Source organism: Puma concolor, chromosome B4 (genome assembly GCF_028749965.1).
Source record: "Puma concolor isolate L17-30 chromosome B4, mPumCon1.1.hap2, whole genome shotgun sequence".
Taxonomy (NCBI): Eukaryota; Metazoa; Chordata; class Mammalia; order Carnivora; family Felidae; genus Puma; species Puma concolor.
This window is the reverse complement of record NC_141673.1, coordinates 101,889,772-101,913,934: the sequence shown is the minus strand read 5'-3', so window position 1 is coordinate 101,913,934 and position 24,163 is coordinate 101,889,772. Positions and strand designations below refer to the sequence as shown.

At 52.8% G+C, this 24,163-nt stretch overlaps 1 protein-coding gene and 1 long non-coding RNA gene across 4 annotated transcripts in view; one reads left to right on the top strand and one right to left on the bottom strand.

Moving 5' to 3' along the window:
- The window catches only part of LOC147579373 (uncharacterized), a 270,292-nt gene that overhangs the window by 143,791 nt on the left and 102,338 nt on the right, over positions 1–24,163 (bottom strand). The gene's annotated exons all lie outside the window — the stretch shown is intronic.
- PLEKHG6 (pleckstrin homology and RhoGEF domain containing G6) lies at positions 7,003–24,093 on the top strand. Of its 3 annotated transcripts, none has more exons than XM_086714254.1 (16): positions 7,003–7,265; positions 8,857–9,062; positions 10,371–10,526; positions 11,103–11,267; positions 11,620–11,715; positions 12,006–12,056; positions 12,415–12,564; positions 13,741–13,851; positions 14,006–14,155; positions 14,367–14,504; positions 14,803–14,922; positions 15,281–15,413; positions 15,534–15,649; positions 22,177–22,322; positions 22,972–23,664; positions 23,862–24,093. In XM_086714254.1, the coding sequence occupies exons 2-16, from the start codon at positions 8,925–8,927 to the stop codon at positions 23,869–23,871; spliced, it is 2,373 nt and encodes a 790-aa protein (XP_086570380.1). In that variant the 5' UTR covers positions 7,003–7,265; positions 8,857–8,924; the 3' UTR covers positions 23,872–24,093. The 3 variants fall into 3 exon arrangements, with proteins under 3 accessions (XP_086570380.1, XP_025786404.1, XP_086570379.1); XM_086714253.1 differs by lacking the exon at positions 7,003–7,265 and adding an exon at positions 7,457–7,630; XM_025930619.2 differs by lacking the exons at positions 7,003–7,265; positions 23,862–24,093 and adding an exon at positions 7,455–7,630 and having other exon boundaries at positions 22,972–23,668.

Genomic DNA, 24,163 nt, shown 5'->3' with positions numbered 1-24,163 from the left:
CCAGGGACGATCCACAGTGATGGAGCCATGATGCAAATTTCAGAGATCTCTTTTAACCAGTATTTCACAGCCACCTCCCTAGCAAATCTTTGACAATATCTTTTTCAAGTTCCATCACTGCGTGTGCCCAGCACGTTGCTGCGCTCAACAGAGAGGCAAGGTCCTACTTTCAAGGAACTTATAGCCTACTTTAGGAGATGATACACCACCGTGGAAAGGTTGATGACACTGAAACCAAGACAAATGGTAGGGGGATGAAAGCAACAGGAATCAAAGGTAGGAAAGGGCACTGTGGACTGGAGAGGTGGGGAAGGTCGGGTGGGGGGTTCATCTGGGTCTTGCACAACATGCAACATTGAGTCAGATGATGAGTAAGGAGAGTGGGATAATTCTATTTCCTCTCCACTCCTCCAGGTACCGAAGGAGGGGAAAGAAAAGGGATGGAATGGGGGACCTAGGAAGAAAGTCAATTTCTAAATCCCCTCTTCATTGTGTCCTCAGCTACTTAGGGTTTCCTTCCACCTCCCCTGGACACGCATTCAGTGCCCAGCATGCCAAGGACAATCCTATTCAATTTGTATATGGATTTACTACCCCCTTTTGAGAATGGTAGGTTTTCAGGAAAATCTTTGGTTTTATTGAGTGGAAGGGTGGACCGAGCTGCACAAGGGAAGGTGACAATGGATGGCTTTATAAAGGAAAAGGAATGGATTGGCGGGGGGGGGGGGGGGGGGGGGGGGGGGGGGGCAGCGGGGGGAAGGACCAGGCACAGGGGTTGGAAGGAGACAGAAAAGAGGGTGGGAGAGGTTTGAACAGATGAGAAGGGATCTTTGGGGGACAGGGAATGATGTGCAAAGACCTTTTTTTAAGGAATTGTTGCCATGTGGTCGGCTGCAAGACCCTGGGCTCCAGGTCAACAGCCTTTAGCAAAGACCAAGGTTACTTCTCAAGGCTTCGGGGGTTAGATTTCTGTTCCTTTGAATGCTGAGGTGACCTTCAGGGTTGAAACAAGACAGTCCATTTTCCTGTTTATCTTGTCACATGGCAAGCTACATACACAGAGCAGCCCATTTATTTTCCCATAGGACAGGGGCTAAAAGTGCCAGCTTCGGTGTGAGGCAAAAACATGAGAGCAAATCCTGGCTTTTCTTCTTGCTAACTTAGTCATCTGAAGTGTGTTACGTAACCTCTCTGAGCCTGTTTCTTCATGTGTCCTAGGAGGATAATATCTAACTTATAGAGTTTTTGTAAAGATTAAATGAAGTGAAACATGTCAAGTGCTTAATTATGCCTGCTTATAGTAATTGCTTTATTAAAATGTTAGCTGTTATTATTGTAGTGATCCTAAAATTTAATATTATTATCCTCATTTTACATATAAGGATGGAGACCTAGAAAAGTCAAGTCCTCTTGCCCCAGAAGCCTTTGTGAAGGGCTTGCCTTTGAACAAAGACACTGACAGGGAACAAAGACCATTAAGGTAGGTGTAGGGCTATGACCGAAGGTCATTTAGGCAGATAGAAAGGATTAATGCAAGACTAGGGTGGGAACCAATGTAAAATGGGAGTCAGGTCAGAGGAAGGTATCTGTCCTAAATGCTCACAAAGATCTCCTGTTCGGAGGCTAGTGGTTGGACCAATTCCCAGCTCTAAAGCCTTGTTAGATGTGGGGATTGGATCCCAAGTGTTCCGTGTGCTGGCTTTGTGACCTTAGCCAAGTTACTTTACCTCCAAGACTCAACCTTGCATCTATCAAATGGGATAATACCAGTAGTACCTGTTTCCACTGGGTTGAGTAAGAGAATGTTGATCAATCAACTACACTGGGCATCCAGCACAGTGCCTGGCACCAGACCTAGGTGCCTCAGACCTATGTGCCTGTCCACAGGAACCCAAACTGAGAATTAAGGTCTCTAAAGGATGGTCTCTAAGATGACCCAGATTGTGGCTCAATTATCCAAAAAGGGGTTCATGATACAGAGAAGGATAGTTCCCATAGTATGAGGAAATTATCTTCAGCTTGAGCTGGAGGTATTTGGGTCAGAGATGAGAAAGAACTTCCTGAAAATCAGGTTGTCAACTTAAATTAGAACTAATGATTTAGGACTGTGGTGCTGGCCTCTACTCAAAGAGTAAAATATCTGCCCATCTTCCTGGACTGGGCAACATGTATCATAATGATATGGGATGAGACAGTCAGCCATCCTGGGCAAATAAGCCTCAAAATATACAGTCCAAGAACAAGGACTGGCTGTAACCTTGGACGAAGCAATGAGGGTCACAGAGCTAGAAACTGACTATGGCAGGGAGCCAGGCTGTTCTAACTTGGAGAGCATTTGCAAAGACCAATGAGAGCCTTAAATTTCACAATTACAAGTACTTTTGAGTTACCCTGGGCCGAAGAGGTGGAGACCCACTGTCAGTATAGACCTGAGGAAGGAAATCAGGTGATTCCTGGGAGGAAGGGGGCTTGAAGGAAGTGAGCACACCTCCACTAATCAAAACCACTTGAACAAAGGCACAGAATCTAGAAGCAGCATTACTGGAGGTTATCAGGTAGAGACTGATAATGGGGCTATCTGTCAAGGTCATTAGCCAGTGTTCTTACATGAGGAGGACTGTTGGATTGCAAGACTACATGGGTCCTATTCAAATGGAAAAGGGCAGGGCTTGGGGGCCTGTCCACTCCTGGCCCCAGAAACCAAGTCAAATCTCATAGCATTTTGGGGGGATGCCACTAGAGGAGACCATGGCCCCCGGGTGCAATGCAGCAAAGATAGAGGGGAAATAAAATATCTCTACATGTTGATACATTGTTATCATTCTTGAAGCCTTAGCTGCCTAGGAGGAGAGAGGAATTGGGAACATTCCCACACATGGGGAACTCAGGGCCATTGCCTTGGGTTCACCTGCTGAGGAACCTGCTGGGCATCCCGAGCCACGAGGCCCTATTGGTCTTGCTAAGAGTCCACAGCCAGCTCTGGGGACTGATCACGTAAGAGCACAGACCGTTGACTGCTCTAGGAAACCTCAAGATGATAAACATACCTTTGGAGCCCTCAGCTCCTCTTCTGCTCCCTCTCCTCCCTTGGCTTCCACCAGAGGGAAAGTCTCCAGACTCTCACGGTGCCCCAGTCTTGACTTCACGTAAGAAAAGTATCTGATAAACAGAAGGCAGAGGGAGCCGTGCCTCCTCACATGGCAAATGTTGCTAAGCCATCATAGGGCTCTTTATTCTGAGCCCTCATCATCCACAGAATCCTTCTTGGCATAATATGCTAGGGCGACCAGTACTAACCCATCAGGAGTGATGTGCAAGGTGAAACTTACATGGTATGTTTGTCCTAATGAGACAGGAACCTTTAGAAGAAGCAGCGAGGAAATGCTGAAGCTACAGTCATGGAGCAGGAATGCCAAACTGAAGTTAGGACAGAATCCCAGTTATTTAAATTTTTTTTTCAACGTTTATTTATTTTTGGGACAGAGAGAGACAGAGCATGAACGGGGGAGGGGCAGAGAGAGAGGGGGACACAGAATCGGAAACAGGCTCCAGGCTCTGAGCCATCAGCCCAGAGCCCGACGCGGGGCTCGAACTCACGGACCGCGAGATCGTGACCTGGCTGAAGTCGGACGCTTAACCGACTGCGCCACCCAGGCGCCCCAGAATCCCAGTTATTTAAAAAACAAAGGTGGTTCCTTTGAGCAGAGGTAGAGAGATGACAGTAGGCGAGTCTACCCACAACTCGATTCCATCTGGATCCTCTAGAGAATCAATGCAGTTCAATTCCACAGATACTAGATGCCAGTCCTGTGCCAGGCCCTAGGCTGGGGGCCAGCTCTCAATGAGCTTGGAGTCTAGTGAGGGACATGGGCATATCCAATAGTGACAGTATTGGGCAGAATAAGAGTGGTATCTGTTAGGGGTGCCTGGGTGGCCCAGTGGGTTAAGCATCTGGCTCTTGATTTCAGCTCAGGTTATGATCTCATGGTCGTGAGTTTGAGCCCCACATCAGGCATTGCAAGCCCCATGAACCCAATGAGCCCAATGCAGGGCTCGAACTCAGGACCATGAGATCAGGACCGTGAGATCATGACCTGAGTCGAAGGAGCTTCACTGATGGAACCACCCAGGTGTTCCTCCCCCTTTCTTTTTACACATGCTTCTCCACTTCTCTGGGTCTTTGTCCACGCTGTTCCCTCCTCCAGAAATGCCCTTTCGTCCTTTTCTGCGCTGCAAACTCCTACTCATCCTTAAAGTCCCAGTACAAAGCTCACCTCCTCTATGCAGCTTCCCTGGCTCCTTCATGTAGCTATTAGTCCCCCCCAAAGAGCCTCCGTAGCTCTTGGCTCATTCGTTATATGTATGACGTATAGATCAGTGTTCTGTTCACCATCCATCCGTCTCTCCGTTATCTGTAGCCGCCTGGAGGCCAGGGACTGTCTCTTGCACAAGGAATAGGACTAATCCTCATACTGAGAATATATTGCTCTATACACTCCCTTCTATACCTTCTTGCACAGATGAACACTGTCAGTGTAAGTGTGGAAGGAAGGCTGGGAGGGAGGGAGAAGGGAAGCAGGAAAGGGGAGGAGGGCATCAGTCCTGGTCTGCGGCACTGGCAGCTGTGCCCAGTGGCCTGGCCTCCTGGTTTCAGCTGCCTCACATGCCCCGGCACCTCCCAGCTCAAACCCTCAGGTTCCCCTCCTCTCCCTGACCCTGGGCTAATGAGGATGCACCTGCTAGCACCTCATTAACCCAGATGGCTCCCGCCCTGCCCCGAGAGGTGTGGGCTGGGCAGAGCTCTGAGCTCAAGGGAGTCTCCCTGACCTTCCCGCCTGTGGAGGCAGGGAGAAGGGACATGGAGCCCCACATGCCGCCCCCAGAAGATTACCCTCATGCTCTGAATCCTCAAAGCTCTGGTCTTGGACACACAGACACCTTCTCATCAGCTGTGGGGTGAGGCTGGCAGATACCCTGACAGAGGGTATCCACACTAAGGGAGAAACTCAGGCTCAGAGGAGGGATAGGACTCAAGCTAGAGATGTGAGGAAAGTCTGGGCCTACCAGGAGGAAAGACAAGCATCCAGTGCCAGTGCCCCTCTCTGGACCAAGGGCCAAGTGCTCCCCAGCGCCCCACAGTAGAGGCCAACCCTGCAAACCCCCCCCCCCCCACCACCACCACCAAGTCTCTGGGCTTCATTCAGCTCCCTGAGCCCAGTTCCCCCTCAGCCTGTCTGAAGGGGGCTCTCCACAGGGGAACCTCCCACGGGGAAATAGGTGTTGTGAGGGCGAGGATCTGACAAGGCCGGAATAGAATGGCTAGATCACAGGAGTCCCGCCTCCCAGCTCACAGCTTGTGCCCAGCCACACCTCCCACTTTTAGACTCCAGCTTTTCCTGGGAACCTCTCCTCCCAGAGAGGCTGAAGACAGGCCCCAAGGCAGTGGCGGGTGGAGACTGGATCACTGACTTGAGGGCAGTGAAAGGGTTAACTCTCCTTGTGTCCACTGGGCCAGTCTAGCCAGCTCACCCCAGAGCCCTGTAAGTCCAGAACTGTCTCTGGTGTTCTCTCCATTTCCCTTTCCCTCTTACTCCTCCTTCCACCTCCTTCTGGGAGATTTTGGGAGGAGAAGCCAGGAGCCCTAGGCACCAGCTCTCTCTGGGGTGTCATTTAATACTGCCAGTAATCACCATCTCCTGGTTTATTAGCTGTCTTTCCCTCATGGCTATTCTTGTCATCCCTGAATCTCTGTCTCTTTCTGTCTCTCTGTGTCTCTCTCTCTCTGTGTTTCTGTCTCTCTCTCTCTCTCTCTCTCTCACACACACACACACACACACACACACACACACACACGGTGTGAATGGAAAAGAACGGGGCTTCTTTCCACTACAGTTCCTGCCCTACTCAGCTCCTCTCCCTAAAACTAATCTTGATCAACTGGGAGGCAGGAAACAGGAGGTAGGACGCAGGGAGCTAGAGGTACTCTTCCAAAACAACAGAGCAATCCCGTAACAGCATGCTCAGAAAAAAGAGAATATTGAAGGAGCAAATATAAGGAGAGTGGATGAAATTAGAAGCCATGGAATGAAAAAGACTTCTCTCCCAAACAAAACGGAATCATTGGAGTAAGGACTAGAACACTTCCAATCATTTGTGTGTTTAATATGTCAGAAGAGGGACGCCTGGGTGGCTCAGTTGGTTAAGCGTCCGACTTCGGCTCAGGTCACGATCTCGCGGTCCATGGGTTCGAGCCCCGTGTCGGGCTCTGTGCTGACTGCTCAGAGCCTGGAACCTGTTTCGGATTCTGTGTCTCCCTCTCTCTCTGACCCTCCCCCGTTCATGCTCTGTCTCTCTCTGTCTCAAAAATAAATAAACGTTAAAAAAAAGTATGTCAGAAGGGAGAGAAGAATGGAGACCCTTTCCCCTAGTGATGTAATGAAATTATACTTTTGAAAATGTTTCATGAATTTCAGAATGTTCTACAAATGGAAGGAGTCGTACCCATCGCTGCATGGCTGATCTGTGGGAGGAAGACTGCCCAGCCCCCACCACTACAGGCTCTTTGGCTTCATGATTGTAAGGTTATAACGACCCCGCATCCGTGGACACTTCTAATTTCCAATATCCAGCGCTTCAGCCGGGTGATGGGTCACGATTTGGGGATGTAAAAATGTGGTCCTTTCGTGTAATGTCCAGCCAGAGCCCTTGCTGGAACAGTGACCATGTCAGCAGCCACTGCAGGTGCCAGGATGGTCCTTGTGAAACTTGGGATGTGCCTGTGTGCCAGTGAAGTGTGAGGGTGTCCCCATCTGATACCCCTGTCCACCCGCCCCTAGTCCTGGGTGGTGGGAGAAGTGCCGGGTCCGGCCTCAGCGGGGCACCAAGTGCCATCCCAGGAGCAAAGGCAAAGTCCAGAGACAGCTTTCGACCCGATGGCCAGGGCAGGCATGTGAGAGATAAGGGTCACACTTTGGACTCAGCCAGAGAACCCGGGCCCCTGTACCCCTTCTACTGGCAGTCCCACTCCCCTGCCCAGTTAAAGGAGGAAGATAAGGCTGGGGGAGGAGGGGATAGCCGGCCACTCGCTGCACCTGAAAGCCAGGTGGGCGCCAAAGATCACTCGGTCCTTACCCTCACCACCGCCTGCCGCGACGCCCAGCCTCGCATTTATGCCTCATTACTCTGGCGCCTCGCAGGGGTCTGGCCGGGAGAGCAGGGCCGGAGGGTGGCGCGCGGTTCCAAGTTGCGCACAGTCCGGGTAGCTGGTGAGTTCGGGTGCGAAGGAGGGAGGGGAGGGGGGGGCTGCGCAGTGAGCTCTCCTGGCCCGGGGAGAGGTGGCTGCGTCCCTGGCACGACACCCTCCGTCCCCGGGGCCCCACGGGTGCCCTCGCGGCACAGCCGGTCCAGAGCCCGCGGTGAGAGGGCGGTGCCAGCCCGCGTCCCCGCCCCTCTCCCTCCACCTTCCCTCCCGGCCCGGCCCTGTGCTGCCCGGGTCCCGCGGGCCGCTCGGTCCCAGACCCAGGCCTGGCTGCGGGGCTGGCATTGCCGGAGCAGCCGTCGGCGACCGGGAGCCCCGCGGGCGGGGGGCCGGCGGCGCGGGCGGCGGGCGCTGGGACACCTGCGGGCACAGGTGAGCGGCTGCGAGCCGGACGGACGGGGGCGGGGCGGGGGGGGGGGGGGGCCGAGGCTGGCGGCGCGGGGGCGAGAAGGGAAGGGAAGCCCGCGTCAGAGCTCGAAAAGGTCCGGGGGTAGGAAGAGGGAGAGAGACAGGCAGCCCTTGAAGAGATGATTGTTGGGAGGGGACCTGGGGGACAATGAACGTTTTCCTCCCTTGCTCATAAACCGGAGAAAAGTAAGGAGCTGAGCAGGGGCCTCAGGCCCATCTGGAGGGGCACAAGCAGCTACTTAGAAGGCCTCTGCTCTCCAGGCCCTGCCCACTCAAAGGGTAGGTCCTCTATCCAGGTTTACGGGGAAGTGATGGACCCCCCGACCTGGCTCCGGGCTCGGCTCTCTGGAGGTGTTCCCAGAGGCTGGGGAGCACCAAACATACCCTCCTGCCCCTTGCCTCTGTCTGTAAGCCCAGCGGCCTGCTAGCTGCCTTCCCTCACCTCCTTGTCTGTGGCCAGGAGGGTCCAGTCAGGGGTAGGCAAACTTTGAATAAAGGGCCAGAGAGTAAGTATGTCAGACTTGAAGCCTATAGGAACTGTCTCTGTCACAACTAGCAATAAAGCAGTGGTAGACAGTTGGAAGGGAGTAAATGTGGCTGTGTTCCACTAAAACTTTACTTAGGGACCTTGAGATTTGAGTTTTGTACACTTTTCATGTGTCCTGGAATATTATTCTTCTTTTGATTTTTCTTCCCAACCATTCAAACACGTGAAAAGCATTCTTAGCTTTCGGGCTGTACAAAAACAGTAGGCAGGTGGTTCAGTGTCCAGTGCCCCCCACCCCGTGTTCTCCCTGCAGCTCTTCCCCGGGCTGGGGGTGGGTGGCTAGGTGCAAAAGAAATACCCCCACTGGAAGGGGGCATCCAGGAAGCCTGGGGACCTGCCTATGGCTCTTGCTCCCAGCTACTCAGGACTGCAAGCATCCTTTGAGGCAGACGAGGAAGACTGTACCCCAAATGTGCATACACGTGAGGAAGGAGGCATAGCTCCAAGGGGGCTTCCACCCAGCATGTGGGGTCCTACCCAACTCCACCATGTCACAGGCAGTTATGCCCCCACAATAAGTGACAAGCTCTTGTTCCTTCCTCCCCCACTCCATCATCTTTCCTTCTTCCGTCCCTTGGTCTCCAACCTGGAGCCACCCACTGATCAAGGCTGGCCCTTCCATTTCTCTATTTTCTCTGTACAGCCTCAGGGGACCCTTTTCTCCTGGACATTGAAGCTATGACCCTTCCGAGGTGACCCAGGAGAGAAAAGATGCAGACCTTTGCTCTTCCAGATGATGGTCCCCTCCAAGGACTTGTGGCCTCCCGCATTGAGACTTATGGAGGCCGGCATCGGGCCACCACCCAGAATCCTGCTGGCAGTCTCTATCCCCGAGGAGGGCCTGTGCTGGTGAGTCCAGGCTGCCCCCAAAATGACCTGGGTGGGGCAGAGGGAGGATACCAAGGCTTTCAGGTCTATCTTGCAGGTTCATGGGCTGCTCTATTCCTGTCCCTCACCCCTACCTTCTTTCCTGGCTTGTGAGGGAGAGGAGGGCAGGGTTGGGCCAGACTCCCAGGACTCCACACCCATCCCAGACAGATGCTGCAGGTGAGGCAGAGAGCCAGGAGAAGCCAGGTCCTCAGAAGAGGTGCTGTTAGACAGGTCTGAGGCATGGAGGTGAGGGGTGGGGGGTGGTGGAGAGTGGCATGTATCAACCCTTGGGGTTGGTACCTCCCAGACTCCCGCCTCTACCTGGGAGGAGCCTGTGGGCTCCCTGAGACCTGCTCCCTCTGAGTCAGCACTGAAGGAAGAGCAAAGGTCCTGGATGTCCCTACTCTGCAAGCGGGGAGGGGTGCGGAGGCCTGCCTGGGCTTCACCACTGCTCTGCCCTCCTGGCCTGCCTCAAATGCTGACCAAGAAAAGGGGTGTGGAGGCCAAGCAGTGTTTCCCTCAGCCTCCAAGCTACCCCGTCACCTTGAGAACAGTTCTGCTTCCAGCTGGGGTATCCCCTGTCTTACTGGAAGAGGATTTTGCCCTGGGAGACAAAGAGGATGGCTAGGGACTCTCCCAGGCTGAGGGCAGGAAGGGAGACTAGGAAGTACGCAGTGTTAGTCAGGCCACAGGCAGATCAAGGAATGTGACCAGGCCTGCCCCGGGGTGGGGGGGGGGGGGGGGAGGGAGGACGTGTGTGTGGCCTGCGTTTGGTCTCAATCTCTCATGTAGAAGGGCAGCCACTCCCAACTGGAAAGGACACAGGCTGCATGCCCCTGGGGGGGGGGGGGAGGCCGCACATGCGTGCTCCCTCATCCCCACATGCAAGGAAAGCTGCGAGGGACCCAGAATGCACTGTGCAACGCAAGCCCATGGTACAGGAAGCACGCCTGTGAGTGGGCAGATGCTGGGGGACACACACACCAGAGCCCAGGCGTGTAGGTGCCTGTGCGCCTGCTCTACAGTAGGCCCCCCACTTCTGCCCCTGGGCCCACTAGGGGAGCCAAGCTGGCATGCCCCTGCCCAGCTCCGCTTGGCCTCCCTGGCAGCAGGTGCTGTGACTCAGGGCAGGAGTGGCTCACATCAAACTGGTTTGAGGGGAGAGGTGAGCCCGCCCTGCCTGCAGCGGTGAGGGACACCGTCTGGAGTCAAGCCCCCACTACCACCCTGGGACTTCTGGGAAAAGGGAGGCCCCTCTAAGAACTTACCCTACTCCTCCTCCTCCAGGATCCCAGTCGCCGGCGCTTCCAAGACTACGTCCCCTTTGCCAAGGGTTCCGGCCAGGTCCGAGGCCTGTCTCCCCTGAAGTTGCGAGAGCCAGAGCATGAGAAGAGGCATGGAGGCTATTTGGGGGCTGGCCCACCACACTCCCCCAAACTCAAGGTGAGGGGCCCCTCTTCTCCCATTCCCATGCTCATAGCCAAGCCATGGGGTCCTCCACAGATGGTCAGGGCCAAGAGCATGGCCAGCTCCTCCAAGAAGCTGGATCCGGTTCTGTCTAGAGACCCTCTCAAGGATGCATCTCCAAACCATGCTGCCTCATAAAAATGTTCATTTTAGAGGCAAATGTCAAAATGTTGCCTGAGACCACTGGTTCCCTAGTCCTGTCTGGTCTCCACCCAAAGGTCCCTCTAAAGGGTTCTGCCTCAGAAGGGCCCTACAAAGTATCTTTCTGGTCAGAGAGCCTAGGTCAGACTCCTCTGTCAGGCACCTTTCTGGAGACCAAGGTACGTCTCCATCCGTGTTTCAGCGATGCCCTTTTGCCTGTAATCCCAGCCAGGGTCAACCCCTGTCCCCCAGGCCTCCGTGTCCCCACTCACAGATAGTGCTGCTTGCCACCTCCCATTCTCAGACACACACACACACGCACACACACACACGCACATGCAGCCCTCCCCAGACCAGGGGTCTGGGTGCACAGGACATGGCCAGGACTGGTCCCCTTCTTGGCTCTCCCAGGAAGTCCCCAAGGCCCAACAACTGGAGATGAGGCTGCATACATTCAGCATGTTTGGGATGCCCCGCCTGCCCCCTGAGGACCGTCAGCACTGGGAGATAGGAGAGGGCACTGACAGTGGCCTGGTCATTGAGAAGTCCTGGAAGGAGCTGGTGCCTGGGCACAAGGTAGGCCTGGAACACAGTGTCGGTCCCTGTGGTGTCACAGACGCACACATATACCTCCCCTCTGCCCTGGAAGAGAGAAAGGCCTTGGGAAGTGGGGTCACATGGGGAAAGCATTTGGAGACATCTCATTCTGGGTTCAACTCCTAGTTCTGCCACTGACTAGTGAGACCTTGCTCAAGACTGTAAACCTCTTTGAGCCTCAGTTGGTTCATCTGTCAAATGGGGATAACATCATCTACACACTTGAGGATTAAAAGGTCATCTATGAAGTAGATCTAGTAGCATTGAACAGATGACAGCTGCTGTTCTTGTCATTATTCCCCCAACTGAGCCAGCACTGTCCCTACCCCAGGAGATGAGCCGGGAGCTTTGCCACCAACAGGAAGCACTGTGGGAGCTGCTGACCACCGAGCTGATCTATGTGCGGAAGCTCAAAATCATGACCGACGTGAGCTGCCCCCAGCTCCAGCCCAGGCCCCCACCTCAGCCACTTACCCATCTCCCTTGCATTGTCCCCCATTCCCCCAGGCCAAGAAGGGAGGACCATGGCAGGGGGTGGGAGGAAGGTAGGGGTGGGGGACAGGCAGCTGAGAGATCCCCCCCATTGGAGACCTCCCCGGGATCTTAGGAAGAAGGTTAGCAGTGGTAAATCTGGAGGTAGAGACACTTCAGAGGACTAGGCTGGGGTCCGAAAGGTAGAGGTCAGGTGCTGAGACTCTCATCTTTCCCTGCATCCAGCTCCTGGCCGCCGGCCTGCTGAACTTGCAGCGAGTGGGGCTCCTGACCGAGGTGAGTGGGTACTCTGGAGGACCCTCCACACCCCAAGCCCTGAGCCCGCAGAGTGGGAGTGGGCTTGCAGAGAGCCCCACAGGCTGCTGTCCAAATTCTCTGTTTTCTAGGACACCCCCTGCCCTCCCTGGTCCCCTTCCTGCTCTCGACCCCAAGCAGACTGGCCTCTGCTCTTTTCCGGTGCTCAGCACAGCTGCGCCAATGTGCCAGAGAAATAGAAGGGAAAGCTCCAGCCCCTTCCATCTCTCAGCTCCCCCGCAAGTTTCATCCAAGCTTATGGTTCCTTGCCTGTCCACGGCCAGTGCTGCCTGACAGTGACCTGCCAAAGCTTGTGACTAAGCTCTGCTCCCTCCTCCAGGTATCAGCTGAGACCCTGTTTGGAAATGTCCCCAGCCTGATTCGAGTCCACAAGAGATTTTGGGAGGAGGTGCTGGGGCCCACCCTGGGGGAGGCTCGAGCCTCAGGCCAGCCTCTGGACCCTGTCAGTCTACAAGACGGCTTCTTGACGGTAAGGCATGGCAAAGGGCCACGTGTGGCTGGGGCGGGCCTGGGAGAGCCCAGAGAGATCCTGTCTGCAGGATCAGCCTGTGCCACTCAAACCCTTCTGGGAGTTGGGGGAGTCTGAGGGCACGCCCCCACCCCCAGAATATCACCTCACCTCCTGCCCTTCATTCCACCGATACGACCTCTGTCCCAAAAGTTCTTTGGTCTTTTGGTGACTCTTTTGAAATGAAATGCAGCTATCTCAGAGAAGGGTTCCACTGAATCTCTTAACTATACAATCTTACTTCTTGGCCAGAAAGCCTCTGACAAACAGCTGCAAGAAGAATGGGGCTGAAGCAAGGCATCCCCTGGGCAACTGGCTGGGGGTGGGGGGGTATAAAAGGCCACAGGGCACCCAGAGCATGGAGAAATGTAATAAGAAAGCAAGAGCCCTGGGGTGCCTGGGTGGCTCAGTTGGTTGAGCGTCCGACTTCGGCTCAGGTCATGATCTCACAGCTTGTGAGTTTGAGCCCCATGTCGGGCTCTGTGCTGACAGCTCAGAGCCTGGAGTCTTTTTCAGATTCTGTGTCCTTCTCTTGCTGTGCCCCTCCCTCACTCATGCTCTGTCTCTCTTTCTTTCAAGAATAAATAAAACATTAAAAAAATTTAAAAAATAAAAAAAGAAAGAAAGAAAGAAAGCAAGGGGCCTGGGGTCAGACTTTCTTCCACGGTGTTACCCAATCAAGAAAATGCGGGCCTTGCAGAGCCAGAATAGGGGACAGAGGTGGGGAGACAGTCTCCTGGGAGCCATTGGTACCCCCTTCCATAGGAATAGGGCTTCTGGGCAAGCCTCAGGTCACTACCCACCTCTGTGTGAAACGAGACCTGCTGTGTCCTGAAAACATTCCAGCTGAATTATTGATGACAGGAGAGTCCGTCCAGAGAAGCAGGGTACAGTAGGGGCCGTGCATAGGAGCTCAGAGAGTGGCCATGGGTCAGCCTCCTGGGATCTCAGTTTCTCCCTGGAACCCAGAGGGTGGGGCTGGCAGTCACGGGGGAGAGCGTCATGGAGGGTAGGGATTGGCACCAACTGGACTAAGGGTCGGTGGGAGGCTCTCTCCTCCGTGCTCCCCGTGTTCTGCAGCTGGAGCCTGTATTTCATGACCTTCTTCCCCCTGCCTGCCCGTATCTGTCCCCTCAGTTCAGCCAGCGGTTCCAGCCCTATGTCCAATACTGCCTGCAAGTGAAGCAGACCATGGCTTATGCCCAGGAACAGCAAGACAACAATCCTCTCTTCCATTCCTTTGTGCAGGTGGGAGAGAGGGCGCCTGGGAAGGGGGCTGGGGTGGACCTGAAACAACCAGATCATCTGGCATCTCCAGCTGGGTCCAAAGCTGAGTCCAGCGATAGAATGGGGCGGCAAGGGGCCTTCAGACTCCTGACCCCCTGCCCTCCTCTGCTGGCAGTGGTGTGAGAAGCACAAGCGCTCGGGGAGGCAGATGCTGGGTGACCTACTCATCAAGCCCCACCAGCGCATCACCAAGTACCCGCTGCTGCTCCAGGCTGTGCTTAAGAGGAGCCCTGAGGCACATGCCCGGGAGGGCCTGAGCGCCATGGTATGTGGCCTGGCAGGGCCGTGCCTTGGGCGCTGGGGGCTGGTGTGTGGGAACTGATTTCCCGGAACTCTTAAGGCTCTTAAGGGTCTCTTTCCTCATACGTACGTGCCAGTGTGGCACCGACCAGCCGCCTGGGTTGTCATTGGTGGGGTGAGATGTACGGGGTAAGGAGGTGAGCTGTTCCTTCTTCCACACCCCGCCCGTCACCTAGATTGCCGCTGTGGAGTCATTCCTGCGATACGTCAATAAACAGGTGCGCCAAGGGGAAGAGCAGGAGAGCTTGGTGGCTGCAGCCCAACGCATTGGGCCCTACGAAGTGCTGGAGCCATCCAGCGAGGAGGTGGAGAAGGTGAGGGAGGGCAGGGGGGAGGGGGCTCAGCAAAACAAGGTCCCTGGGAAAGAAGATGAAGCAGAGGCCTGGAGGCTAAGGGGCAGAGGTGGCATAGAGGGCCCGTGCCCACCATTCCTTCGCCATGAGGAGGGGCTGAGGGTCAGAGTTCTAAAGAGTGAAAAGGAATTACTGGCTGCTTCCTCTCCCTCCAAGAAGGCAAGGATGAGGGGAGAAGGTGCTGGTGATAGAACAAAGACCCATGGTGGCTGGGAGGGGGAGGGGGAGGCAGTGATCCTCTCCGCGCTGTGTCCCTCAGAACCTGCGTCCATTCTGCACCCTGGACCTGATGTCGCCCATGCTGGGGGTCGCTCCCGAGCACACCAGGCAGCTGCTGCTGGAGGGACCCGTGCGAGTGAAGGAGGGGCGAGAAGGGAAGGTGAGGGGCTACGGGGAAGACCAGAGAAGACGGCCGGTAGACGAAGAGAAGGGAGGGGTGCCAGGACACAGGATAAGAGTCAGAAAAGCTGGAATTGGGCAAAGAGATGTTTGTGTGTCTGTGTGTGTTGAGAAGGGACGTGCTGTGGCTCAGCTCTGCTTGTCTGTACGCCCCTGAATCAGCCTGTAAGACAAGAGATGGGACCAAAGTGACATCCCTTCCAGCTCTAGCGTTCCATGGTTCTGTCCCTTGTGCACATGTGCACCCATGCACGCACACCATGCGGGAGCCCCAGTCCATGTGCCACCCTTCCCCTGCTCCAGCTGACCCTTGTCTCTCTCTGACACCTGCCTCCCAGCTGGATGTGCACCTGTTCCTCTTCTCTGATGTGCTGCTGGTGACCAAGCCCCAACGCAAGGCAGACAAAGCCAAGGTTATCCGTCCCCCACTCATGCTGGAGAAGCTTGTGTGCCGACCACTCCGAGACCCTAGTATGTCTCTCCTGCGGGGACACTTTCCTTCTCCTTTCCTCTTGGCAAGAGGAAGGAGCAGTCAGGATGGGGATCAAATATGGTCTAGCCCTTGAGCAGACCTTCACCTTCTCTACCCAGACAGCTTCCTGGTGATCCATCTCACTGAATTCCAGTGCGTCTCCAGTGCCCTCGTTGTGCACTGTCCCAATGCTGCAGACCGTGCCCGGTGGCTAGAGAAGACCCAGAAGGCCCAGGTATGTGAAAGCCAGGAGTAGAGAGCGGGGAGGGGCCCTTGGAGGTCAGAAACGGGAGCACAAGAGGGAGGGAGGAAGAGAAAGAGGCTGAGGTGGATGCAGGTTCAGTCTGGTTTGGGCCCTCAGGAGGGAGACACAGCCTTGACAAGAGCATGAAAGAAAGCCTTTGGCCAGCTACTGTGCCAGTCACTGGGAGAGCCCAAGACAGTGTCCCCTAAAGGCTTTTGTACCCTGAAACCATGATCTTCTGAACTTCATCTTCCGTTCAACATTAATGGAGCACTTGCTGGGTGCTAGGGAATCAGAAAAGAATAAAACACCACTCCCCTCCCCCCCCACCCCCACCCCCACCCCCACCCGGAATATGCACTGCAGCCTAGCTGGACAAATTAGTGTACAAATAATAGAAACATAGAATGGAACTATGTTCCATTAGGGTACAAATTATATTAGTGTACAGATAATAGAAAACACAGAATGGAACTATGACCAAGAAGGGAGTAATTCATTCTGTCTGGTGTGTTGGTTGGGAAAGGGGACATTGCAGAGGGAGGTCTGCTGAGATACTTTCACAGAGAGGCTATTGTCTGAGCCCTGTTTGGAGGGACATCTAGGAGTTCGTGAGGAGAACAAGGATGGGAAGGAAAGTTATTCCAGATGGAGAAGCAGATTGTGCAAATGTGGGAAACATGAAACTGTGTGTGTGTTGAGAAAACCACTGGCCTCATAGTTGATATTACCAGGACAGAGCAGGCATAGTGGCAGAGAGGCCAGGGGGTAGGTACTACCAGCTCATGTCTACTACTGGGTGCTATGCTAAGGAACTTGAACTTTGTCCTATCGATGACAAGGATCGAGAGAAGGTGTTTAACAGGGCAGATTCATGTGATAAAAGCTAGAGGAATTCAAAAGATCCAAATGGAGCTGTACTAGTTACCATAAACTTAATGGCTTAAAGCAACAGAAACATTGTCTCACCGTTCTGGAGGCCAGATGTTGGTCGCCTCTTCCAGCTTCTGGGAGCTTCTGGTGTTCCTTAGCTCATGACTGCCTCACTCCAGTCTCTGCCTCTGTCTTCATGTGGCCTTCCTCTCGGTCTGTCTCTGTGTACAAATCTCCCTTTCCTGTCTCTTGTACAGACACCCTAAATCCAGGATAATCTCATCTTGAGATCCTTAACTGAAGATCTTTACACATCTGCAAAGACCCCTCTTCCAAGTAAGGTCACATTTACAGGTTCTGGGGGTGAGGACCTAGACATATCTTTCTGGAGCCTCTATTCAACCCACCATAGGAACAGAATGGCCAAAAAGTAAAGATTTGAATTGGCCTTTTAAGGATAGGGAAGACCAGGAAGAAAAGAATCAAGGGAGCAACTGGGTTGGATTATTCTGGGGACAGTGACCACATCTGTCTAAGTCTGAGCCAAGGGTTTATGTGAACAAGTGAGGAGAGGCCAGGTTTTACAGGACCCCAAAAGCTACAGAAGAGGGCAGACGGGACAAGGTTGAATTGAATTGGGTTGACAAGAGAGAGCCACCATAGATTCTTGAACAAGGGAATGCCACGGTGAAATCAGTGTGTTCATCTTGAATTGATAGCTGGCAGCGTGATAGGTGGGCTGGAGGCAAGAGAGATTGGTGGCAGGAGATTTACTGTACTAGTTTGAGTGTGAAATATTGAGGTTTAGTGTCATATTCTTAGGGACATGTTGCAAAAAAAAGGGAAAAGTTGGAGGGGGGCAGGTTAGAGAAAGGAGCTAGAGAAGGAAGAGGAGCCTTTGGGAGACTGTGATTAAAAACCTATATTGAGGGGCGCCTGGGTGGCTCAGTCGGTTAAGCGTCGACTTCAGCTCAGGTCACGATCTCGCGGTCCGTGAGTTCGAGCCCCGCGTCGGGCTCTGGGCTGATGGCTCAGAGCCTGGAGCCTGCTTCCGATTCTGTGTCTCCCTCTCTCTCTGCCCCTCCCCCATTCATGCTCTGTCTCTGTCTCAAAAATAAATAAACGTTAAAAAAATTAAAAATAAAAAAATTATAAAAACCTATATTGAATGCAAGAAACTCCAGGTTCAGACACCAGTTCTACCTCTTCCTAGCTGGGTGACCTTAGGTGAGTTATGTGGTCCGCTGAGTTTCCATTTCTTCACCTGCAAAATGGACATAAATAATGGCAGTCCTTGCCTCATAGAGAGGAGCCCAAAAAATCATTCTTTTTTTGAATATTTTTTTTACATTTTTATTTATTTTTGATAGACAATGAGAGACAGAGCACAAGCGGGGGAGGGGCAGAGAGAGAAGGAGACACAGAATCTGAAGCAGGCTCCAGGCTCCACACTGTCAGCACAGAGCCTGATGGCAGGGCTCGAACTCACCAACCGTAAGATCATGACCTGAGCCGAAGTTGGACACTTAACCAATTGAGCCACCCAGGCGCCCCCAAGAAGTCATTCTGATTAAGCAAGGCAGCATGCTACCAGCTCTAGGTAAATGCACCCGAATGCAGGTCACAGATTAGGGAGGACAAAGGATGATTTCCCCTTTGAAAGACAGCTTTGGCAGCCCCCTCTGTGTGAAATGAAATCAATACAAAGAGAGAAACCTGTTGGGTTGGTTGTTGCTTCCTGGGAGCGGTGGGTCTAGAGCAGTAGTAACTTTTAAACAGAAGCACTTTGAAAGTGATGTGGTGGGGGCTAGGCAAGTGGACATACCTTAGGGACTCTGGGAAGTGTAGAACACAGCCCTGGGGTTCAGGTGTGGACAAAGGATGAACTATGAAAGTTGCTAAGAGAGTAGATCTTAAAAGTTGTTAACACAAGAGAAAAAAATTTTTTTTGTGAAACGTATGGTGACAGATGTTAACTAGACTTACCAAGGTGATTATTTCATTATACAAATGTTGAATCATTACACTGCACACCTGAAGGTAATATAATGTTATGTCAATTATACTTCAATTACCAAAAAAAAAAAGGGCATTTTGAACAAAGCAAGAAATCTTAATGTAGACTGTTTCTAAAGAATGCAACCTCATTATTTTTACAGTTAAAATCAAATTAGTGGTTCTCATAGGGCTTGCTTTAATGAATAGATAGTAATGATTTGTCCTTGGCACATTAGGTAATTAAGGCTTCTGGAACTTTTGAAAATGTGTGAAAATAGTCTTGCTCTTTAAATAATTTTAAGCATTCTTCCTGAAATCTCGTCTATACTATCATATCATAATGTGGAGAGCTTATTTAAGAAAAGAAAATCCAGAACTTAGTCTCTGTTTAAATAGTGTATTAAAAACCATGAATTAGGAGAATAGAAAGTAAATATGAGGATTTTGCCATTAAAAAAAAAAGGCATGAAATAAGAATTAAAGACGGAACCTCAAGATCTTGTGTCTTACAACCCTGTAGGACTGCCACTTCCTTGAATACCTAAAACAAGCCACAGGGCTCCCCAAGGCACCAGGTGGGGGGCCCTCACAGGAGGCTCTTTCCTTCACCACCCCACTGTCAGAATTCTGTCTTCTTCCTTTGGTTCTCAGTCCCAAAATGACACCCCCTCCCGCCTCCCTTTAGAACCCCCAAGGGACCACTACAAACTATTGGGATTTTATTCAAACTAATTTACCTCGGGCAGTCTCACTCCTGGCTAACAGAGGAAAGGAGGTCACTTCTGATACATAACCAAGCAGTGCACAAGCTCCCTGGCCTCCCTTAGCAAAACAAACACTGAAACTGAAATTAGTTTGTCCTGCTATTGTTTCACACTGAATTCTTAAAGAAAACTGCTCTCTATTGCCATCAGCCTTTGTAAACTGATAAAGGCAGTGGAATATCTATTGGTCCCCTTGATAGAGCAACCACTCAAGGGTGGGACTGTTGCTTTCTCCCCCTCACAGAAATGTAGATGTAGATTTATTCCCTGCAGCTCTAGCCAGGGCAGCTTAAACTTTTAGGGGGAAAAAAAAATAGCTTCTCTAGGGAAGACAGACTAAATCCTGGGAAATGCCCATGGTTAGGGACTGGGAAGAGGAAAAAGGAACCAGTGACAGGAACAGAAAAGCTGTCAGAGACAGAGGTCAAAAAATGACTGGCAGGAAGCTGAAGCAGGCTGCTAAGGTAATAGCCAGAGCCCAGCTCTCACCTGTTATCTGTGTTCTTGCAGGGGTTATGTCATCTCTCCAAGCCCAGTCCCCATCTGGGGAATTGCAGTGATAGTGGGCACAGTCATGCAGGAGAGATGGGACAATTATTGTTGCTGCTTGGCATGAGGCCCAGCACTTAATGGGCGCTCCATAAATGTTTGTAATTATCATTAGAAGAAGGAGGTGATCAGTGGCGCCTGGGCGGGGCTAGGTGCTGACTAGGGAAAGGCCTCACAGCTGCTCAGAGTTCGTGGGCACTTTGAGAGATCTGTGTTAGTCCACTTGGGAACTTTGGGAGGAGCAGATGAATCTGGGAGGAACCCCAGAGGCAGTGGGGAGAAGAGGTGTTTCCTCTCAAGGCTTATGTCTTCCACCAGGGCAAAGAAAGAAGAATCATGCTGGGGGAGCCCTCCCTTCCTCTTCTCAGCTTTGTAGAGGAGCCACATTTTGGCTCAGGCACCGATTTCCTCTTCCCTTCCCAACTTGATTCTCCTCTTACCCAAGCTGAGAAGATCCTCCCAGGGTTGCTGGAGAAGCTTTGGGGTGTCTGGGGGGGGACCTCAAACAGCCCCATTCCCTGATGCCTCAGGTCCCCTCCCTCCCTGCTTTTTCCTAGGGTTGGGCCAGGGGCAACTGCCAGGGGCACGTTTGATGGAGATACTTGTATTAGATGTTCCTTACAAACCCCACCCCTTCCTCCCAGTTCTTTCCTTCCCCACACCATCCTATCCTGGACTTCCCAAACACTCCATTGAACTTGGGTCATGTGGAGCCAAGGGCAGGTCATCTCAGCCCAACAAGCAGGCTGCTCCACTCCACCCTGGCCCCAAGAACAACCCCACCCAGCATCCTTGCTTCTTGTTCCCTCCCACATTGGAGATGAGGGAGGAGGTCACAGGACCTGGCCCTGGTGTGCTGGTTCTCTGCACCCAGGTACCATCATCCCTTGCTTTGGCCAACTGACTAATCTTATGAGACTGCTAAGAATCTTTGCACTGCTTTGTCACTCACAGGACTGAGGGACTGGAGAGCCAGAGAAAGGAAACTTGCAATATAAACCTGATGTCATTTTCCTATCCCTGTTCATCCATTTCTCCAACATGTCTACTGTCCTGACCCAGCTACCCCGTGTTTCTGGAGAGGCTTTGGGAACGTCCAGGTGTCCAAGAGTTGCTGGTTCAGATACCTAAGCTGGAGAGATAATCAAAATATTTAACCACCAGTATGGCATGGCCATCATCCAATTAAAGTGGAGCATCTTGGGAGCTTGGGAGTGTGCTAGAGGTCCCCTGCTGTGCCACATATTATCACTGGATCTTGAAGGATGGGGTTACCAGTCCTAGGGAAAGGAGGCAGGAGGCTTGGACAGCAGCCCTTTGCTCACCAGCATGGAAGTACTCCAATATTTTAACAATGATATGGCCATACCAGTGAGTACTGATACCAGCACTGCCCGCAGCTGCCACCAGGACCTCCCTTTGCCCAGCCTGTGCCTTCAACCTGTCTGTGGGTTCTGCTGCCTTCCCTCCCCCTCCCCAAGCAAATGTCCTTTAGCAACTCTGCCCTTTAAGGCTGCCCTTGAAAGTCAATGTAGTTCCTGAACCAGGACTCAAAGAGAAGGCCCAGTCCCAGTTCTGCTTCTCTTCTCGTGGGACTTGAGCAAGTCCCTTTGTCTCTCTAAGTCTTGTTTTCTCATCTGTAAAATGGGCTAATATCCATGCTTTCCAACCTACAGGGTGATGGTGTGTATCAAATGATCACATGCATGTGGAGGTGCCCTGTAAGGTGCTTCTCAGATGTCACTATTTTGTTCTGAGGGCACCTGTGTGAAAACTTTGAGGGAAGAAGACAGAAAATACAGTGTATCCTCCTCCATTCCTCTTGGGACGGTCTTGCTTTCATCTCTGAAGGACAGCAGAGGACAAAGCCTGACCCTGCCCACCCTGGCAGCAGGAGAAGGAGTAATTTGAGGGCCCACCACCATTTAGAACACTTATACCACCATCACCATATATCAGGGAGGGCTCCCTGAAGGAGGGAAGAGACTGGATAGAGGGCTTAACAAGGGGGCATAAGAAGCAGGAAGAACCGCACAAGCAGGAAAGGGGGTCTTCTGTTCACCTCACCCACCCCCAGAGCCAGTTGGAGGGTTCAGTTCCTGGCGCCATCCCACTCTCTTTTGCCCCATGACCTTGGCAGTTACTTATCCCGAGTCTCCATTTTTCCCTAGTAAAGTAGGAGTAACAAATAATATCTGCCTCATAGCCTTCATAATATAGTCATAATCTGTGAAGATTAAACGAAATAATATGTATGTAAAGCACTTAGCACATGGGTGACATACAGCAAGTCTCAATAAATGAGAGCTCTTAATGAAAGTATGCCCACCCCAGATCACCCTGCAAAAGCTGAAGACAGAGGAGTATGTCCAACAGAAGAGGGAGCTCCTAGCTCTCTATCGGGACCAGGACCGGGAGGCCCCACGCACCAGGCCCTCCTCACCTCCCCCGGAGGACTCTCAGAGCAGCGCAGAAGGGAGGTAAGACCCACAGGGACCACAAGTCTCTCAAAGTAGGGGGGCTGCAAGCAGGGAGAGAGGGGAGAGGAACCCACACAGCAGAGAAGTGGCAACACAGCTTCTGGGGACATTGGAAATAGACAGAGGAACCCAGGCTACGGGTTAGAGTGGAGCAGGTTGGCACTAGTCAACAGTTGCCAGGGTGACAGAAACAGACACAAGAGACGCAAGCTCCTTGAGAGGAGCAGGCTCCCCAGGCCAGGGATGGAGAGTGAGAGCCAGTATGGGATTTGCAGAATGTCGCAGCTGCAAGGATCCAGAGAGGGCGAGAGGTTCGTTCACAGGAACACATCTGTTCAGCAGCATGGTTAAGGAGAAGAAAGATCCATCACTGGGGGATTGCCTCAGGGGAGCTCAGGAACCCTTCAGCAGATAGCTGAGCACCTGCTTGGTACAAGGTCCTGGGCCAGGTGCTGTGGCTAAAATACCTTAGAGGAGCTTACAGTCTAGCCAGCAAGATGAGAAAATAATCATGCATTGTAAAGGTGGTACCAAAGTAAGTTTGGAGGAGGGGCTGTTTCTGGATAGGAAGATCAAGGGAAAATTCCTGGACTTGAACTTGACCCCTCAGCACCCGACTCTGACCATTTACTCTTCCTATAAATTGTAGGACTCCAGAGTTCTCAACCGTCATCCCCCAGCTGGTGGTGACAGAAGACATGGATGAAGAGCCTCTGTTGGTACCAGATGATACTTCAGACTCTGGCTATGGGACCCTGATCCCAGGCTCCCCCAAGGGGCCCCATTCTGTGAGCCGTCTACGCCCACAGGCCCTTCGGCGTGACCCTCGTCTCACCTTCTCCACCCTGGACCTCCGAGATGTTCCTTTGCGCCCTCAACCTCCCAACCCCCAAGCCCCTCAACGCCAAAGCGCCCCTGAACTGCCAGGGGAAGGTATCCGAAGAGGAAGCAGCCTTCCCAGGCGAGATCCACCAACCTGGTCTGAAGAAGAAGACGGGACCTCAGTAGATGGGAATGTGGTAGCAGAAACGCTGCATAGGGCCCAACTTCGGAGACAGCTCCCCCCATCCCCAACCCACACTGACTCTGCTGGGGAAAGCCCCTGGGAGTCCTCAGGGGATGAAGAAGGGCCCCTCTTCCTGAGACCTGACTGCACCCCCTCCCCTCGCCCTCTCCGGGCTGAGGACATGCTCAGAGAGATCCGGGAAGAACTGGCCAGCCAGAGGATTGAGGGCATCCCCGAGCCTCGGAGGAACAACAGTCCTCAGAAGCTGACCCGGGTCCAACTGCGGAGAATGCGTGGGCCCCACATCATTCAGCTGGACACCCCCCTGTCCACATCGTAAGTCCTGAAGGGAAGGTGGCCTGGGAGGGGGTGGAGAAGCCAGTATGGAGTGAGAGGGGTACCAAAGATGTCAGTGGGGACAGAGTATAGAAGGAGGGCAATACCGGAGCAGGGGCCATGGCAAGGAAGGGTACTTAGCCTCACTCTTCACCCCACATCTGACTTTGCCTAACACCCACCTCCTTTCTTTTCAGAGAGGTGTGAGGAACACTCTGGACCTTTGGCATTTCTCCCGGAGGAAATCTCTCCCCACGAGTGCTGGTCACCACCCCACCCTTGGACTCTACCTCAAGGACCACACTTCCTAATAAGAAGCCTGGCCTGGGCACCATGCCCTTCCTGCTCTGAGGGCTTTGGGATCAAGTGCTGTACATTTTTGTACCATAGACATACCAGAGCCCCACATAAAGTTGTACATAAAAATGACCGCCTGGTCATTACTAGATAAGGGTGGGAAGAAAGAGAACCTGATGAGGAAGGGGTCAGAGAGTGAGCA

Bases quoted from the DNA above. Each gene is read 5' to 3' on its own strand.
- PLEKHG6 (XM_086714254.1), top strand. From the start codon at position 8,925: ATGCAGACCTTTGCTCTTCCAGATGATGGTCCCCTCCAAGGACTTGTG. The intron at 11,716-12,005 runs GTGAGCTGCCCC...CCCTGCATCCAG, and splicing joins AGCTCAAAATCATGACCGAC to CTCCTGGCCGCCGGCCTGCT. The intron at 22,323-22,971 runs GTAAGACCCACA...TATAAATTGTAG, and splicing joins CAGAGCAGCGCAGAAGGGAG to GACTCCAGAGTTCTCAACCG.